We start from the raw sequence: 17,155 nt of genomic DNA on the forward strand, positions 1-17,155 counted from the left end.
GCCCCCCCCCCTCCCCTCCCCGCTCCCTCCTTGCTCCGCTTCTCTCCCTCCCCGTCCAGCACCGAAGACGGCGCCGGGGCCAGCGCCGAGGGCTGCGGGGCCGCGGGGGCCGTGTCCCGGCTCGCCCACCCGATGGGCAAGGAGGAGCCTGCGCGGGGGGGGGCCCGGCAGCAACTTCGGCGGGGCTGAGGCTGCGGCGCCGGGACGGCGGCGGCGGTGCTGGCGGCGGGCGGCCCCCGGTAGGCGGCGGGGCTGGGGCTGGGGCTGGGGGGGCGGGGGGTGGTGAGGGCGATTTAATGGCAATTTGGGTGTTTTGTTGAACTTCGGGGTGCGCGGCGGCCGGAGCTGCAGCACGGCTGGGATGTGCCTCCCGCAGCCTGCAGCGAGCCGGGGAATTTCCCGGCTGCTTCGCTGGGTCTGGGCAGGGAAAATGCACGGCAGAGAGAGCCCTGCCCTGCCCTGCCTGCTCCCTGCCTGCTCCTGCAGGGCCGCCCAGCAGCCGGGTGGGTTTCCCCTGCAGCCCCCTGCCGTGTGTGCTGCACCCCAGGAGCTCAGCTCCGCCAGAGGAGAAGGCAGGTCAAGAGGGGGAAGTGTCCAAAAATGTCTTCTCCGCGGAAATTAGGAGCTGGAGAAATCGCACGGCCCTGCGAGGAGTTGCTGTACTAAATTTGGAAAGCGGAGTTGGGCTCCCAAGTCCGAAATCCCTCGGTGTTGGGCTGGCTTTTAATGCAAACCCCAACACAGCCTGAGCCGTGGACCCGCTACTGCCGCCTCCGTAGCACATATTAATCCAGTTTTATCTGTCAGGAGGAGATTTGTTGATTAGGAGCCTCGAGGTAAAGACTACTCCTGGGCTATTGCTGCTGCTTCCAGCCCGTGGGCTGGAAAAATTAGCTCCACGCCTTGCCCGGGGCGCTCGGGCTGCGTGTAATTTCCCCGACACCTTCGTCTCCCAATTCAATTTGGTGCTCGGCACAAGGTCCGTGTATGTAGATTTACGTAGATTTGGTGCCGAGATGGATGGCTCTCCGGGAAAATGCTGGTTCTCGCAGCGGTTGTATAAATAAGTTGATTTGTGGCACTGATGGAAGAGAGTCAACATGGCTTGAAATGGGAGGCTGGGGACAGCTTGCTGAAATACCGCTCATCTGTAAGCTGCTGGTTTTGTTTGTCTTGCCAAAGTTTGCATGGAAGGGGAGGGTTTTTCAAGGAACTTCTTGAGAAGTAATGACAATTTTTAAAATACCGAGTTAAAGGATTACCTTAAGTGGCTTGCTTCATTTTCCTTGTTGCAGCTCACCTCTTTGAGTGCAGTGCTTAGCTGTTTTTCTGCAATTAACTATTATTTCCTACAGTTCAGCTGTATTTCTAAAATAAGCATCTCTTCAGCGTTTCCAGTTTCACCCCGAGTTCCCAAGCATGCAGTTCTTTAGGTCTTGGTCACACCAGCAGCTCCTTGAGGTGGCTGCCCAGATCCCAGCAGCCAGCGCTGTCAGTGCTGTTGTACAGATCCCAATGTACAAAGCATGATACGTGCAGCTGTTTCATTTTTCAAGGTTTTTTTCCTTTTCTTTTCTTTTTTCTTTTTTTTTTTTTTTCTTCCCCTGGAGAGGCTGTTTGCACGCATCCTGTTGCTACCACATGGATCCTTGTAAAGTTTCCATTGGCCTCCTAATTTTAATTTTTGCTAGTAGAAAGGAATCAAAGATCTGATTTTGAACAGGAGTCTGATCTTTCAGATGCCCCCTGAATGGAATTTAAGTTCTGCTTGTTAACGTTTGTACATTTATTTTGAGTTGTTAACTGGAAAAAAAAATCCTATTGTAAAAATTATTTTTCCCATAGTTCTCCTTCTGATTAGCAGTCTCCCAGTGACCATAAAAATACATTTACTCTTGCATCACTTTTGTGGTGTGCTTGTTGGTTTTTTGCTTTGTTTTGTTTCTTGTTTCTTTTTATGCTTGTTATTAAAACAATTCCGCTCCAGTGTGTGCAAATCATGCCATAAGTGCTGATTTTTAGGTTACTACTGTGGTGTTGCTTTTTGGGGAGCAGCGTGATAGCAGAGCCAGGGGAATGCTAGCAGCCCAGCTCCATGTTTCAGTTCTGTGACTTTCCCAACCAATATAAACTGCACGCTTGAGGTCTCATTGGTTGGCTGGTGTAGCTTAATGCTATAATACGGGAAATTAACCGCTTGTCGTTGTGAAAGCCACCCTGTGTCTGAGAGACCTGAGGACTCTGAAGAGTTTCTTACTTGTGGGCTCACTCTGGGTAGCATGAGTTTTATGGAAACAGCGTTTTCTGACATCAAAACTTGTGGAAATGTCTTTTTCTGCAGCCATAAGGGGGGTAGGACTGTGCAGTTTGTCTCTTGGGAGCCTTTGGAGCACAATTGCTGTGTTGCCTGCTGCTGTTTCATCTCATAGGGATCACTGACACACCGAGCTCTTAGCAAATGGAACGGGCAGGTGAATTCAAAGGCATGCTTTTAAACCGTGTGTGTTGGAATCCATCCGAATTTTTGCTTCCTCTGTGGATGTTGCTGCTGGAATTAAAATCAGCAGAGGCGTTAGATCCTTTATTTTTTTAATATAAAATGGTGAAAGTGAGAAATTTACCGAAGTAACCTTTTACTGAGCTGGCTTCATTAATTCTCCGGGCTTCTGTGAAGCACCTCTTTCTTCTTTGCTCTCCTCTTAGAATCATACCCTGAGCTGGAAGGGACCCAGAAGGATCATCGAGTCCAACTCCTGGCACCACACAGGTCTTGCAGTCCTCCAAATTGCTATGGGGGAAAATGATTTGAGAATTAAGGAGAATCACAGCTGATGAGTTGTTTTTTTTTGTTGTTTTTTTTTTTTCCTTTTCCTTTAGGCGATCAAATATTCAGTAATTCTTCAGATTGTTTTGTGATCGTTTTGATCTGAAGACATAAAAAAGAGAGTAGTAGAAGCAGTGAGCAATATTGAATGACATTCTCGGGAACAAACATGAAGTGGGAATGCTGAAAACAAGCTGGCTTCGTGTTTGAATCATCTTCTTTGTAGGTGCATCGCAGCTATCTGCTGATTTGTTTTTTCACAAATGTTTCAGCGAAGTCTCTTGTTTGATAATACATTATCAAAAAAGAGAACTATCACCCATTTTACCATTTCCATGTGTGTTTTTGTAACGAGAGAAGAAAATCTCATCCCTGGAGTTGACGGTCTCAAGGAAGGATGAGGGGTGGGGGGCAATATGTCGGAATGCCAGCATCCTGGTGTTCACCCTCTCTCTGTTTTTACTGTTTGCAGGTTCTGTCATCCGTGATGGCGTCAGCTCTACCCAGAACCCTTGGGGAATTGCAGCTGTATCGAATACTACAAAAAGCAAATCTCTTATTCTACTTCGATGCCTTCATTCAGCAGGGTGGCGATGATGTCCAGCAGCTCTGTGAAGCAGGTGAAGAGGAGTTTTTGGAGATAATGGCTCTCGTTGGCATGGCTAGCAAGCCGCTTCACGTTCGAAGGCTGCAGAAAGCTTTGAGGGACTGGGTCACAAACCCTGGTCTTTTTAACCAGCCTCTCACTTCCTTACCGGTCAGCAGCATTCCAATATATAAACTGCCAGAAGGGTCTCCCGCGTGGCTGGGGATTTCCTGCAGTAGTTACGAGAGGAACAGCAGTACCCGAGAGCCTCACCTGAAGATCCCCAAATGTGCTGCCACAACTTGCGTGCAGAGCGTGGGGGCGAGCAAATCCGATGTGGTGGGGAGCTTATCGCTACAGAGCGGCAGTGAGCCCAGACTCTGGCAAGGACACCACACTACAGAGAGCGAACATAGTCTTTCCCCGGCTGACCTTGGCTCTCCGGCTTCACCAAAGGAAAACAGTGAGACCTTGGATGCCGCTGCTGCTCTCTCAGTTGCTGAATGCGTAGAACGCATGGTTCCCTCCCTGCCCAAAAGTGACTTGAGTGAAGTCAAGGAGTTACTGAAAACAAATAAGAAACTGGCAAAAATGATTGGCCACATCTTTGAGATGAGTGATGAGGACCCTCACAAAGAGGAGGAGATCAGGAAGTACAGTGCAATATATGGCAGATTTGACTCGAAAAGAAAGGATGGCAAGCATCTTACCCTTCACGAGGTAAAGTCCTTTGAGCGACAGAGGGCTCCCTCTCCTGTTCCTATGCCTTTTTTGAGATGCTGCTTAGAGGGTATGCTTCTTGTACAGGCACTTTTCCCTGGGTGACAAGAGCTGCGTGTCTTACAAGAGCTGTAGCCAGCCCTGCCCAGGAGTGGAAATCCTGGGTGAAGTAGAAGCCTCCTTTCCTGGGGGCGCGTGTGTGCATGTATGCACTGATGACTTCAGCTTGGCGTCATCACACTGCTCGGTCTTTGTACAGTCCCTCAGACAGGGTCTGAAAGCTTTGGCACTGAAATAGCAAACCAGCATTGCACTGAGCATGTTCCTTGGGTTTCCAAGCGTACGGCACCTTTTGAAACCAGTCCTGTTGTTACATTCCCTTGCGCCTTGGAGGTTGTTTGGAAGTTTAATAGCTAAAATAGGTTGTGTCTGGTAACAGGGTTGCCTGGCTTGGCTACTGCACTGCTGTCCTCCCTGACCTCGAGACCCTTCTCTCTACCTTGGGTGAGGTGGAAAAGGGTCTGCTGGTGAGGTCCCTAACCCTGGTGACGTAGGGTTTTTGTGTGTGAATTGGTGTGCAGCTTTATTATACGACCTGCGGCACTATTTTTTTGGGGGACACAGTGGATTTAGGCCAGGCAAGTGAAGTTCAGGCAGTAAGAGTTGTGAGGAGGAAGGGGAAGGACTGTCACCGGTATTGAAGGGTGACTAATGTGCAGGTTTGCCCTTCAATACCTGCATACCAGCTGCTCCTTCCTGTCCTTAAAAGTCTGTGCAGGCCTCCTTTGCTTCTGGCCTGGCTTTCTCGAGGCTCACGCTGCATGTGTTGTAACACCATAGGTGTGTCTGTGTTGGGAATCGTTCCCTAGTGCCAAAGTACAGTGCAAGAGAACAAACACGAAGTCAAAGCAGTGCCAAAACACTGTTGATACGAGTGCTGCATCAGCATTTTCATGGTTAACAGCGATTGCAAAATTTCAGTTGGATTCAAAATTTGGCATGTAAAACCGAGCTCCCAAAAGGGAAGGCAGTGTTTATGTTACAGGAGTGCCAAAAAAGCTGTACTGGCTTTAGCCTTTTTTCACTTCAAAAAGAAGTTTTTTAGGTGTGTTAACAGTAGTGTAAAACTAAGTTCTCTTCATGCTTCTGAGTAAAAGGGTAGGAGGAAACAATGTTGGTTTTTTTTTTACGTTTTTGCTTCTGTGTTTACACTCACAAGGCAACTCTATGTCACCAGTAGGGACTTCACAAGGACTTGAACAAGCTGGGGAGACACTTCCAAGGGAAGTTGTCGGCGGTGAGCTCGGTTTGTCACACACTTTTAGTCGTGCAGCTTTCATTTGCGTGCTCTGTGGCTCTGCGCGGCGACGTGCATCACCGATGAATTCACCCAGTGTGCAGGAACAAATGTAGCCTTTCTCCCCTGCCCTTGCAGCAGTGAGCCTCTCCTGCACGAGGACGTGTGGCTGCCGAGGTGGAGGCAGGGTTTGAAAGGCTCGATTGTGTAGGTGCCCTGCCTACGGTGCCGCAGCCGGGGCGGGAGAGAGGGATTCTCCTCAGGTGGGCATGGCGGCAGGCGAGGCCTACAGCGCGGTGTGTGTGGCTCCGCGCTGTTTCCATCTCCCTTGGGGATGGTGGCTGCAGAAATACCCTGTGGTTTGCTGGCCTGCAGCAGCACAAGACGAGCCGGGCCCTGGGGTGTCTCTGCAAAGCCGGAGGGGTGAGCACAGTGAGGCTTGGGGGAGCAAAATGCTGGGAGAAAGGAGGACAGCTCTGCTCTGTGACTTTGCTGTAGTGCTGCTCTGCAGATCGTTACTACATCACTGTAAAATTGTGTTTAAAAATGGAATGAGAGCATGGTTTGGCTTTGGGAAATATTTCTATCACTATTATGACTAAGGGCACAGGATCAAAGGAGTATGTGGTTGACTTATGCCTCACTTACGCATGTGGGGCCTCGCTGAACTTGATGGGAACTGCACACATGCAAACAAGAGGAATTTGCTCACAATTGGTTTGCTGTTGGCTTAAAGAGGCTGGTTTTCACAAAGTTTTGTCTTGAATGGTTTTCTCTCCATTTCCACTTTAAAGCAGAAAATACAGAAATACTACACAATCACTGAGACTTTTTTTTTGTTTAAAATTTGGTTAACCAGAGTTTATCTTTTGTGAAATCAATTTCGATGGATTTTTGTTTTCAATGGCTTAAACAATTTGCTGCTCAGGAGGGACCTTGAAGGACCAGGGAGGTAAGTTTCTGCTCGTCCAGATACTGCTTCTGCACATGTTAATACGTTCAATACATTCCAAGGCTGTCGCTCTGCCTCATGGTTCAAGGTCTCTTTGCAGCTGGCAATGAGCAGCTGAATAAACTTCTCTGTGGATTTAAGAAACATAAGTAGTAGATGGCTTCTTAAGGTAAAGATCAGGCCACCTCTGACTCCTCAGGCAGGGTGGAGTTGTGTGCAAACTTGCCTCAAACTTCATGCAAAATCAGTGGTGAATTATTGAGAATATTCTCTGTTAAGTGTGAACACTGCAGTGCCTCAAAGGGCTTGTGCAGCCATTACAGGCCAGTGAGAACTGGAGGTACTGAGCTGTTCTGAAAGTGCGTGCTATTGGCAGTAGTATCTGTGTAAGGCACTTTCCCAGACTAAATCTGATTTAAAAAAATATATATTTGAAACAAGGAGGTTCCAAAACTAATAAATGTGCAGTCCTTAATCCATCCCATTGTCTCGGTATTACACATTTTGAATCAGGGAGAGCAATTCATGTTTAAAGTCGGACTGGAGGAGGGATGAGCATGAGACGTGCCCTTGAACTCAGTGACTCTTGCGTGTTTGAGTCAGATTTGCAATTTGCGTATTAATATTTCAGTGCTGGTCTAGGTACCTGTAAAACTGAAAAAATCCTGTTTAATAGTTTGAGAAACAGGAGTCAGAAATTCAAATGATAAATTTTGTCTAACTTGTTGTCTTCCCTTTTCCCTTGTTGACTCACCAAAACAGCAGGACTTGATATTTAATTACGTGTTTCTAGTTAGGGGGGGAAATTTATGAACCCCGCCAGATGAGAATCTACCCATCCCTCTCTGTAGAGCCTGTACGGTTACGTACTGCTCTGCCATCAAGGCTTCCAGCATACAGAATCATTATTTTTAGGCATACAGCACTTTCTCACTGCAGCATTATGCCTCCTGAAAAGGCAGGAAGCCATGATGCACTTCAGTTCAGTAAGTCTGGATGTGACCTGAAAGAAGAAAGCAGGAAAAACAAACAAACATTTGGCTTTTCTCCCGTGTTTAGGATAAACAGCATTTGTCTACCAGTACCCAGAGCATTTCAGCCCCTTCAGCTCTTTGCAACCCTTTAAGGCTTTATTGAGGGATTAAAAAAATACTTTGAATTATTTTGTAAACATTGGCAATGTTATTCGTCCTGGGCAAAGTAATACCTATCACTGACCGAAATTATTGCCAGCTTTGATTGATAATCCTTTCCATAGGTGTTGTATTCATCTTTTATTTCTGTATTTTTTGTCTTCGTCTTTCTGAAAAGACAGCCATTACAGAACAACTGTTCCTCTCAAATGGGCAGTAGTTTATTTTAGCATTTTGTATTGTAGGAACGTAGCGACCTAGAGATGTTCGACAAGTTAAACCTTAACTTCCCACCCCGTACATCTGATCTCCGTGAGATATTTTTTGTCTGTCCAGAGACTAAAGGATCAGGCAGCATACCTAGCTTGCCTGTTAAGGACACGTTTGCAGCCTGCTTAGCGTTCAGGTATTGCAGGAAATGTCCTAATCAGATCAGATGCTTTTCCGCTAAAGGTGGTGAAAAAAAACGCGTAGGAAATATTAAGAACAGCAGTTTCTCGTGAGGTGCTACTGGGCGCAGGCTGCTGAGGGAACCGCAGCTCTCCTGAAACATATTCTTGCTTTTCAACCTCCCCAGAGAACAAGTGTTGTGTTACCCGAAATTTCTCAGTTGGGTGACGTCGAGAGCTCTAGTTTGAGGGCTGCCCACCTCATGGGACAGCTTCGACCTTTAGGGGATGGAGCGAGCAGTAGCTCAGGTGAGCTGCAGGCCTCAGAGCTGCTTCACGAGCACTGCCCCGCCGCGTGTTAGCAGGAGGGAGCTCCCCAGCCTCCTTGCCAGGAGGCAGTGTTACCTGCAGCCCCGCTGCCCTGTCCTCAGCTTCAGCTCCTCCTGCCCGCGTGAGGAGGCGGTCAGGATGGTGCTCTTGGTGGTTGTGGCGTTGGGGGCTGCCCGTCTTCAGCCATGGGCGGCCGCGCGCTGACCTACCGCTGCTTCGTGCTCTGCCAGATCGAGGGCTGGCGGTGGCACGGCTCAGTCGGCATGAATATGCTGACTGTGCTGGGGAAAACCTCGCTGCTTTTTAATATTCGCTAGCCTGAGACCGATACAGAGCGTTTTGTTGTGGCAGCAAAGCTCAGGCTGAGCTTGCTTGTGAGGAGCCAAGGCCGTGCGAAGCAGCCCGGTTCCCAAAAAGAAGGAAGGTTTGAGCGTGCTTTGGAGCAAGTACCTGCAGCCTGACGCTGACCTCTTGCTGCTCTTCAGCCGAGGAAGAAGTGAAAATGTCTCTTTAGCTCCTGTTTACTGTGGGAGGAGCAGGGAATCTCTTCTCCAGCATCTCGGTTTTGCTTTCTCTCGTTGCGTTCATTCTGTTGTTTGTCCTTAGCATTGATCATTTGCTGTTCAGACAGCAGTATTAAAAAGCTGGTATAATTCAGGATGATATCACCACTTCCTATAGGCTTCTGAAGAGCATTGTGAAACCATTTTGAGCCTTAACTTCAGGCTTTTTTTTTTTTCCCTCTTTTTGAAACTATTGCCAGCAGCAGAGACACTAGAAATGTGTCCCAGCAGGCTCGGGAAAACATCCTTGAAACAAGTTACATTTGATTCATGTCTGAAGATAGTCTTCACAAACATGAGGGTGAGAAACACAGCTAAAAAAAGTTTAATCGTTTCTTAAACCATCACCTTCTACAGAATTTATGCTGTATTCACCAGGGAAAGCCATCTGTACCCACACTGTCAGATTTTTTTTTTTTTCAAGTCCTGGGCATATTGCAGTTATAAAAATAGTATTCCCTGTAAACCAGGCTTTGGGAGCCAAACACTGTGAACGCTCAGAGCTACTGTTTTATACCGAGATTTAATTAATGCTGGGTTGAGGCGCAAGCAGGGCACGTTGAGAGTGTCTTACAATGACGTTTGACTTGAAAGGACTTTAAATGCACCAGCTACATTTATGTCTTTTCTCAGTGGCTTACCTGTGTTATTAAGGATATAAAAAAGTCAAAAAAACCCGTTGGGGTGTATTATACAGTGACAAGTAATTTTGCTTGGCATTGAAATCTTTGATTATTTCAGAAGGGTACTTCTCCAAATGAATGGGTGAAAACTCATGCATCTCTGTGTTTAATTTCCAGCTGACAGTTAATGAAGCAGCCGCTCAGCTGTGTGTGAAAGATAATGCCTTGTTGACCAGGAGAGATGAACTCTTCGCACTAGCTCGGCAAATCTCTCGAGAAGTTACATACAAGTATACTTACAGGACCACCAAGTAAGGTTTTAATTAACTCGAAGGACCTTTACTTAATCAATTTCACAGCATTTCTTTTGAAGCACAAGAGACGCTTTCTTCTTGCTCTCTAGCTAGCAAAGTGCTCTTCTGAGGAGGTTAGGAAAATGCTATTTAAGTCATGAAGCTTTCAAACTGCTAAGATTTAGCTGTCTTGAATTACCTTTTTAGTTGTTCTCCAGTTTTCCAGGTTTTTGCAACGATAGTACAGGTGGAGAGGCATTTGAGAGGCTAGTATTTTGAGTATTGGAGGCAATTGTAGGCTTAATGTAAATTGGCAGAATAGTCAAAGCTTCTAATGTATCATTTTTTAAATATGTATTTTTTAATATATACTGATGGGGTTTGCTAGTTTCCAGAGAATGGATAAGGTCACGGGGGCAGCTTACAAACCTGCTTAAAAGAACCGGAGCTGAGTCTTAATTTCAGTTGTTACTGTTCCGTTAAATGAACTGCTGTTATGAAAGAGTAGCGACGGCTTAATAGCATTTAAGTACAATTAAAACTGAACTTATTGTCACATTTATTATTTTTAGATGCTTTCTGTATATTGCTTTCAAATTTTAACTGATGTTTCTTGCAGTGGCCTTTCAAAATGCATGTTCATAACACTTCTGGGGGCTTTTTGTGGTTTTCTTTTGCTCTCAGTTCTTCCATACTGATTCTATGTAAATACACATCCATTCTGGGTAGTCAAAGGCGCTTCTATATTTCTGTGTGCTCCAGCAGATTTCCTTTCTGTTCGGAAGAAGAGTGCCTGAGTCTTTTGACACTTCTGAAAACAACACAAGGCACTTGTATTCTTCTCCTGTATACTTGAGTGACTTTTACTGCCAAGTCCAAGTGAATCGGAGGCTTTTTCTGAGCATCTCGTTTGTTCTTGCTCTTTTTTTTTTTTCTTGACCATTTCTCATGAGTATTTCTGGTGACCAGGGTTAATTTGCTGTTTACTGATAGCGTGTGCGTCTTGTCTTCTAGATCTAAATGCGGAGAACGGGACGAACTGTCACCAAAGAGAATCAAGATAGAGGTACGGTATTGAGACTCCTTTATTTTAACCTATCTGTGCTAAAACTGACTTGTGTTTTGAAGGGATCTGTCAAAGGAAGTTTGTCAGAAAAACATTTGACAGACAGTTGATGGGTGTGAGAGAGAGGGCGAGATCCATCGCCGGAGTCTCTGAAAATGTAAATGCTCGTTGGAGGAACCTGTAGGAGCAGGGGTAAAGAGTAGGATCTGCTGTATGGTGAAGTTGCTCTCAGTGTTGTGCGCTGTGCGTGTAGGAGGGGAAGGAATGGGACCGAGTGATTTCCTGCGGTGGAATAAACGCGAGCGCTATAGGAAATGTCTTCCCATAAGGCCTCGGTGTGAGGTGGGGTGTTGTGTTTTTTTTTTTTTTTAGTTGTTTTTAAAGTTTCTTGGGTCAGCTTTTTATCTACTTTAGAATCCAAAGCTCTGGTTAAGGACTGATGGGGGAATATTAGCTAGCTCTGACTATGCTATGAATTCTAGAACTGACAACATTAAAGAGTCAAAAGCTAACAAAAAGCTGTATACATCAACACACATGGTTATGCCAGGAGTTATTAATTTACTGTTTTTTGTAATTACTTCTGTGCCAAAAGCACAACAAGCGTGGATATGTGGCTAATATATACACCTGCACAAGATTTTGCTTATGGAAATGGGTGTTCTGCTGGGAGCTTTGTGTTGAGAGTGCAGGGTCAGCATATATGCAGTCTACCTTTTTGTTGAGTTGCTGCTTCTGAAAAGTAAATAGGAGGGCTTTTTAAAAAGTCAGTTATTTAAACAAACAAAACATCATAAATATGCATACCTATGTAACTCATGAAAGTAGCAGACCCTTTTATTTGTTTTTTTAAACAAATTACTGTTTCACTTTTAATTACTGTTTCGCTTTCAGGTGGATGTCTAATTCATTTATAGCATTGTGGGGATTTTACTGTGCTGCCTGCTCCAAAAGGTGCAGATTAAATGTACGTTAGATGTGAGATGGTCCTAAGCTGGAATTGGTGTCACACAACTACGTGATATTCTTTAGCTGTAGAGGGGAGCTTGATCATATTCTGCAATGTGGATGTGTTTCTCATACGGAACTTGATCTCTGGTAAATGATGCACCAAATGCAAGCCTTTCATTTTTTCAGCAGTGCAGTGCTTTGTTACCTGTACAGGGGCTTTTCCTGTGTGGCAAACCCCAGTGAGAGCAGTTGGTTTTGAAAAGGCAGTTATGAATAGCTGTATAGGCATGTTCATATTTTCTTTGTGTGTTTTTTTTCTAAGTTCCACCAGGCTGCGTACAGTTGTAGTTTGAGTTTATACAATACTAAATATGTGTGTGCGTTGAGGGTTTACTCATAGCTTTGAAAATAATTCTGTAAGGCCATTTTTAGTCGTGTTGGGTTGTGCTTTGACCTATGCTTGTTCTTCAGTCCTTAGGAAAGATCAGGTAAAAGCTTTGTTCAATGATTTTTTCTGCCTTCACACCATTATCAGCCTTGCCCAATACATGACAGGTTGGTTCCTTGATTCTCCCTTCTTTTGTCCAGTCTAGTCTTAATTGGGAAGAGCTGGTGGGGAGCTGCTTCACACAGTGCTTCACAGACAATTAGCTTTCAGCAGCAGAAAGCCTGTCTTCATTCACTGATAATTGATGATGAGCAAGTATCTAAAATGACACACTGTAAGGGAGGGGCTTTTTTCCACGGGATCTTCATTGAAAGAAGGAATTGAAAGCCTGAAAAAGATGGTCTGAAACTTATTTTTTTTTGGGAAGGAGAGGGGGCAGGCAGAAAGATTAGGACAACCGTAGGGGACATGCGTTTTCTTATTTTCTGAATGGTGAAATCTTAGCAGCCTGAAAGGCCTGCTTTCTCTAGACGCTGTTTTAGTTGAGTAATTTTGAGAATGAATGTTTAATTCTATCTAAAATTGCCAGTCATATTTTAAAAAGCATATGAAAATTTAATTGTACGAATGACTATTTCAGGAATAAGACTGTCTCCAAAATAAGGAATTGTAAATGAAATTAGCTTTCATATGATAGCATAGTATTATTAACTGTGAAATGACTGCTGTCATCAACATAAATGCCTCTTTCCTCTTTCTTCTGAACTCCCAAAAGTAAATTGTTACTTTGCTGCATAACAATTCTGAGGTACACTGCAAATCAGTTTTCTTCAAAGAGAGAAAAGTGAGGCAGTATTACTCAGTAGATGACTCTTATATCTGATGGTTTCTGTTCTTAAGGGTTGCGTTCTGGAAAAAAAAAATATATTTTTTTTTTGGTAGTAGCATGCCTGGGGATTTTTTAATTTTTTTGGGGAAGGTGGAGGTAAAATGAAACTAGTAAGTGCTGCAGATTTTTCCTGTTCTGTCTAAGTACTCCTTATCCTGTTTTTAAAGTTGTAATGCTTCTCTGTGGCTGGATTAGCTTGCTGGCATGCTAATACCTTTATGCAGATCAGAACGCAGGTGACTTCTAACTAGCTCTGGCTTTTCGTTTTTCTTTTTCCTTTTCTTTTCCTTTTTTTTTTTTTTTTTGTGAAGGTTGTTTTGCATTTCTGTTCTAAGGCCAAACTCAGTATTTTGATGTGCCATTTCTTCGCCCATTAGTCATTAATGTCTCTTTACAGGGACATTAATGTCTCTGTGGTCTAAAATACTAGCTTGGATTTGGAAAGATTTCATACACTGCTTGAACACTGTAAAAAGTTGTGCAGAAAAGATTAGTTAATTTCCTAAAATGTAATAACACTTCACAAACACATACAAAAAATCTCTGGAGAGACTCTGAAGGTCATATACTCGGGCAGAGCTGGCAGGGCTGTGTGTGCAAGCTCAAACATTGCTGGGTTACAGCCACCACTGTAAATTTATCCTCTTCACGAATATGAAACTCACACAAGCATTACAAAGAAACAATATGCCGTGAATTACATCAAATTACCTGTAAAAGCCTTTCTCTTCCCCTGTGTGCTCTCTCCCCCTCTTATTCGTAGAGTGGGTGGGCAAGCTGTGGGAGTGAAGTGTACAGAGGAGAAGGGGGAAAAAAAAATCCAGGCAAATGAGAGACTAAAGGTGCCGAGGGAGTGAAACAAGGAATGGAATGAATTGGGCTTTGGAACCAGATTGTTTAAAATAACAAAAAAAAAAAAAAAAAAGGTTGGGAGGGGTGCACTTCCTAAGTCTGCCCTGGACAAAGAGCAGAATAGGGATGGAAACAGCGTTTCCCCTTCGGAAGCAAGGATCTCTCTCTGCATGGGTGTTGTGGGGCAGGGACACCCCTTGTTTGGTCACCTTGAGTGGCACAGCAGCAGCACCTCTCAGAGCAATGAGGTGATTAGGAATGCGATATAGATATACAATGCTTGGCAGGGGTTGGGGGCACGGGCTGGAAGCCAGGAGCGGAGGCTGTGAGGAAACATCTTCCCTTGGTGGGAGGCACGGGTGGTGGGGGAGAGAGGAGAGGCCCACCCCCGCCACTGCTGAGGCAGTGGAGAAGAAAATCAGCACGGGTGTGGGATTTCTGTGTTTTTTTCACCAAAACAGCAAAAGCAGTCGAGTCTACTGTTTGCATAGGAAAAATGTCATTAGAGGGAGCAAAAAAGCACATGTGGGACTGAGAACATCTGCTGTATGAAGCGGCTTGAAAAACAACTGAGCAGCAGCCGCCGAGGAAAGCAGCAAGCGCCACGTGCCAGGCGGAGAGGGGCGAGGAGCGGCGAGGCCAGGTCGGTGCAGAGCAGGTCATCGCCTGGCACGACCTGCTCCTCGTCATCCAGGCGCTGGGAACGAGATCAGCCAGCGATAGGGAGGGAAGATCGCCAAGGCGGGGAGCCAGAGCTGCGTCCTCATCAAAGGAGGAGGCGGAGGAGTGACGGGGACGGCCGTGGCAGCAGGCTCCGCGGCCTCCTTTTAGGAAGCAGCCTTTTGGTTTTGGACTGGCGTGTGATCACAGATGCCTTATAAAGAGCCGTGTTCCGATCTCCTGCAAAAATAGGATCCTGAGCGATAACGTTTTTGTGTGTTCGCTTTTTCATCTGCCTACACGCAGTCGTTTTTCCTCTCCCCAACAATTCCAGGCCTAACTCTGAAAATGGTCAGCGCTCATGGAAATGCGCTGCCAAGTCTTTGTTTGGAGAGGATGAGGTTTTGTGGCAATTTACCTGGTTATGAAATTTTACATACTTATCATGTTTGTTTTTCCCCGGGGAATACATTGGGTGGATAAAAGCCATACGCAGTGATTCAGACAGATTTAATTTATTTTTTTTTCCTGAAGCAGGAAGAAATAACTTGATAGGCATTATGTGGTGCTGAGGGTCTCACCACCACTGTGCAGCCTGCCAGCTGCGCAGACCTTGCAGTCTTTCCCCTGTGATTTTTCTGAAAGATCAGATTTCTTGTTCTTGGATGGTAACCTATTTGGTTGGCTGTTGTCAAAAGTGCTTTCGCTTGCATGCGTGTGCCTCCAGAATCCAAAAGGAAAATCGACATCATTTGGCATGCTTTTGATACTTGGGTCTACAGATCCTCGGTTACAAATGCCACGTCTTTCAGGTTTGGGTCTATTTTAAGATCTCTAGCATCCTCTCCTGTTTTAACACAGTCACCTATATTCTGCTTCTGTAAACGTTTATGGATGTTCCTCTGTTTTACATGAGCTTTCCTTATAATGCCAAGCAAGATAAATTTCTCATCCTGAACCATCGCTCCGATGATTAATTTATTGTAATGGAGTCTGGCAGGATTTCACAAGAACTTTATTTGCTTTATTTGTACATATGCAAGCTGCAGAAGGGATTTGCATGTTATAACTGTTTGAAAGAACTCTTGAATCTTTATTTCCCATAGTATATGAGATCTTTGCTACTCTGCTTCTAAAACAGTATTTCGTTTTGTAAGACGAGGATAGTTTTTGTGTGGAGTATGTTGAATTTGGGGAGGCTTCACTCATTTTTTTTTAAGGTTAGTATATGCAGCTGGTATGCCTTAGTCTTGACTACATATAAATTTGATTTCTTAATCTTGAAAGCAGCTAGATGTAAAAACGAAATGGACAGTACAAATATGTAAACTCCAGTCCAGAATTCTCACAGATATTCAGGAATGTTGCTTGTTTTGTTTTCTTCTTGGTTATAGAGAGAGACAGGGTGCAGAAAAAAAAAACACAATAATATATTATTCTTCTTGGTGTTTGGTTTCTTATGCTCAATAGGATGGTTATCCTGACTTCCAGGACTCAGTCCAAACACTCTATCAGCCAGACAAAATGCCACTTGCTTTGGCTAAAGGAAAGAGTGAAGACTCAGCAGCTCTTAACTCCCAGGTAAACCAACTACACAACACCGTGAATAATACGGGCCATGTCTTTGTACATTGATTTTGATGCATTGCTTTGATGACTAAAGCAATTACCTTCAATTTTCAAAGGCTACCTAGCTTAGCTGTGATTGCATCACTTTTAATTTGGGTTTACCTCCTGAAACTGTTCTGACTCGGTGCTGCAGCTTTAACCTTGTTCGCTCCAAGGAGGTAAGATCTAGCATAGAAGGCTTGAAAATACACAATTCCTGTTGGAGCAACTGGAGTACTATTGGTACAGCTTGTGCTGTTTTATTTGGGTTATAAATGGAAAGTTCAAGTTGTTGAGCCTAGAGGAATAAATAGAGTAGGGGAACTCAGAGTCCTCAGTTCTGCCATTTCTTTTTAAGAGGCAACGGCACTATATTTAGGAAATAGTGAACCCCTGGATCAGAGAAGATAAATTGCCTTCGTAAAATAACATTCAGCCTGATAGAAGTACAATGTTTTTGAGTATCTGGAAGGCATTCAATAAACAGAGGCAGGTTTCCGATTCTTTCTTTGTCTTTTCTGTAGCATATCCTGGCCTTGAGGTATAATACACATCTCCTACTGCTTATTGTTTCTAAGGAGGCATTTCATGTTAAATTGCAACAAATTTATTTGGTATAACTGATTTGGGCAAATGTAATCACCAAACTTTCACATAAGGTTACATTTGGGAGCTAGGCTCCTGTTTTCTGAGACCAAGTACGTTACCCTGGCTTCCACGTTCTTCTGTTGCAACGCAGCGTACGGGCATGCAAATTCTGTTCCTGGTGCTGCATCAAAAATCAGCTATGCTACGTGTTCTGATGTCACATTATTGGTGAACAAACTTGGCTTTTAAAAGTCTATTTACATCTTTTATATGCTTTCATGTTTTCATTGGTTGGCGCTGCATAACTACTGCAGGTGCATTTGAGTTTAAAACAAACCTCTTTTCCACTGGTAAGTGGAATTTGTTTTAAGCTCAAATGTATCTGCAGCTCTGTGGGTTTTCCCCACCGTTGCAATTTAAAATACTTCCTGTTCTTTTTTATT

At 44.6% G+C, this 17,155-nt stretch overlaps 1 protein-coding gene across 3 annotated transcripts in view; it reads left to right on the plus strand.

Annotated features, from left to right (window-relative positions):
* Nucleotides 1-17,155, plus strand: part of NAB1 (NGFI-A binding protein 1) — a 23,486-nt gene continuing 6,331 nt past the window's right edge. Inside the window, exons 1-5 of one of the 3 annotated variants that reach the window (XM_038182051.2) lie at nt 1-239; nt 3,297-4,130; nt 9,595-9,728; nt 10,725-10,776; nt 15,987-16,097. In XM_038182051.2, coding sequence (XP_038037979.1) covers nt 3,312-4,130; nt 9,595-9,728; nt 10,725-10,776; nt 15,987-16,097 — 1,116 coding nt within the window. In that variant the 5' untranslated portion in view covers nt 1-239; nt 3,297-3,311. Of the gene's footprint in view, nt 240-3,296; nt 4,131-9,594; nt 9,729-10,724; nt 10,777-15,986; nt 16,098-17,155 lie in introns of those variants that run through there. The other 2 variants (XM_038182053.2, XM_072040509.1) reach the window with 2 other exon arrangements.

This window comes from Anas platyrhynchos, chromosome 7 (assembly GCF_047663525.1).
Source record: "Anas platyrhynchos isolate ZD024472 breed Pekin duck chromosome 7, IASCAAS_PekinDuck_T2T, whole genome shotgun sequence".
Classification (NCBI taxonomy): Eukaryota; Metazoa; Chordata; class Aves; order Anseriformes; family Anatidae; genus Anas; species Anas platyrhynchos.